Here is a 1499-nt window from a genome sequence, read left to right as displayed (position 1 = left end):
CCTGGACGACGGGGCGGCGGCGTCGGTTGAAGTTCAACTCGGTCAGCTCGCTGTCAGACAGTCTGCGTTCCTGCGTCTGTGTAAGGAACTGGTCATTCAGAGGGAGAACGACCTCCTCGCCGTCAGGGCTCGGGGTAGCGTTGGGGTCGCACTGGTTCCCGGAGGTGTAGGTGAACTCGCGACGAATGCCGTCGGGGTCAACGTAGCCATACTTGCCCTCAACGATGCAGTCAAGTCGTCGCTTCTCTTCCTTGAAGGAGCCGTCGGCTGCCTCGTAGCCGAAGATGTAGTTCCCTTGTTCGTCGAAGTAAGAATAGCGGCGGATGGTTTCCACGGTGGGCTTGGTGGTGCCGTCGATGCGGGAGTGCTGGATGATGTTCTCGGAGCGAGTGTCGATTTCAAGGCCCGTGTTCAGAGCACGGTGCGGCTCGAAGTCCAGGTCTGTGCTCTGGAACTGCTGCCTTTGCCTGACGCGGGGCCTGAAGGGCACTGGGCTCGGCTCGATGACGTTCTGGAAGACGGGTGCCTCCGTCACAGCCTCCGTGGGGAAGGTCTCGAAGACGGGGGCCTCGGTGACGGGGTCCGTCGCGAGGAAGGAATCCTCGGTGGTCTCGGTGAACAGCTGGACGGGGGAGAAGGGCGGGAAGGTGCTTGGGGGCGGCGGGGGCGTCGTCGCCTTCGTTGGGCGAGGGAGGCGGACTCGCGTGCGCCGAACTGGGACCCTGACGCGTTGAGGAGCCGGCGCGGGGACGGGTGCCGGTGCCTCTGTCACCTCTACTACAGGAGCCAAGGAGGCGCCCTGGAAAACTGGCCTGCGGGGGATGGATTCCGACTGAACTGCCTGGTTTCGTCTCAAGGGACGCTTACGGCGAAGACTCTGCAGTCTATCTTGGGCTTCCTGGTCGCCTGCCCGCGCGCGCTGAGCCAGGGCGCGGAGTCTCGCCCGCGCCTCTTCTCGCTGGCTCTGGCCGCTCACAGCGACGGCGGCGACCACCAGCAGGACCTGCGGGAGAGAAAAATCGCCATCATCTACTGAACAACGCGCACTCTTGATGAATATTATATTGCGATCAAGTCCAATTCGTTCTACCTCCCTTCCTCCCTATTCCTTTTCCTCTCCCTCTTTCATCTCAATTCACACTCTGCATAAAGGAAGCACATAGCCACAAGGAAGTGTTTATAAATATACTTCTAATATATTTCTGCTCTCCATCCTTGCTTACCTCCGCCGTGTCCTGACCATCACCCCCATGACCTCAGATAAGAATTCGAGAAAAAAAGAAGAAAAGAAAAGAAGTTTCCGGGTCGTCCAGACTCGAAATTTTCACAGCGACTTTTCTTTTAATCATTCCTCGTATCCATTAACAGGAAGCCATAAATAATGCATTTCTAAAGAGGAATTCTCTTCCAGGAATTCGCATGACACACGACAGAAGACGCTAAAGGAGATTCTGCCGCCCTTATTGATGCATGGGCGTGGCCAAGGACAGCCGGTGAGG

General features: G+C 57.6%; 1 protein-coding gene across 1 annotated transcript in view; it reads right to left on the bottom strand.

Moving 5' to 3' along the window:
• The window catches only part of LOC119590515 (soluble scavenger receptor cysteine-rich domain-containing protein SSC5D-like), a 7160-nt gene that overhangs the window by 947 nt on the left and 4714 nt on the right, over positions 1-1499 (bottom strand). Inside the window, exon 2 of the mRNA XM_037939163.1 lies at positions 3-1003. Coding sequence (XP_037795091.1) covers positions 3-1003 — 1001 coding nt within the window. The remainder of the gene's footprint in view (positions 1-2; positions 1004-1499) is intronic.

This window comes from Penaeus monodon, chromosome 27 (assembly GCF_015228065.2).
Source record: "Penaeus monodon isolate SGIC_2016 chromosome 27, NSTDA_Pmon_1, whole genome shotgun sequence".
Taxonomy (NCBI): domain Eukaryota; kingdom Metazoa; phylum Arthropoda; class Malacostraca; order Decapoda; family Penaeidae; genus Penaeus; species Penaeus monodon.
Note: the sequence above shows the minus strand (reverse complement) of the source record. Positions and strands in the feature narration are given on the sequence as shown.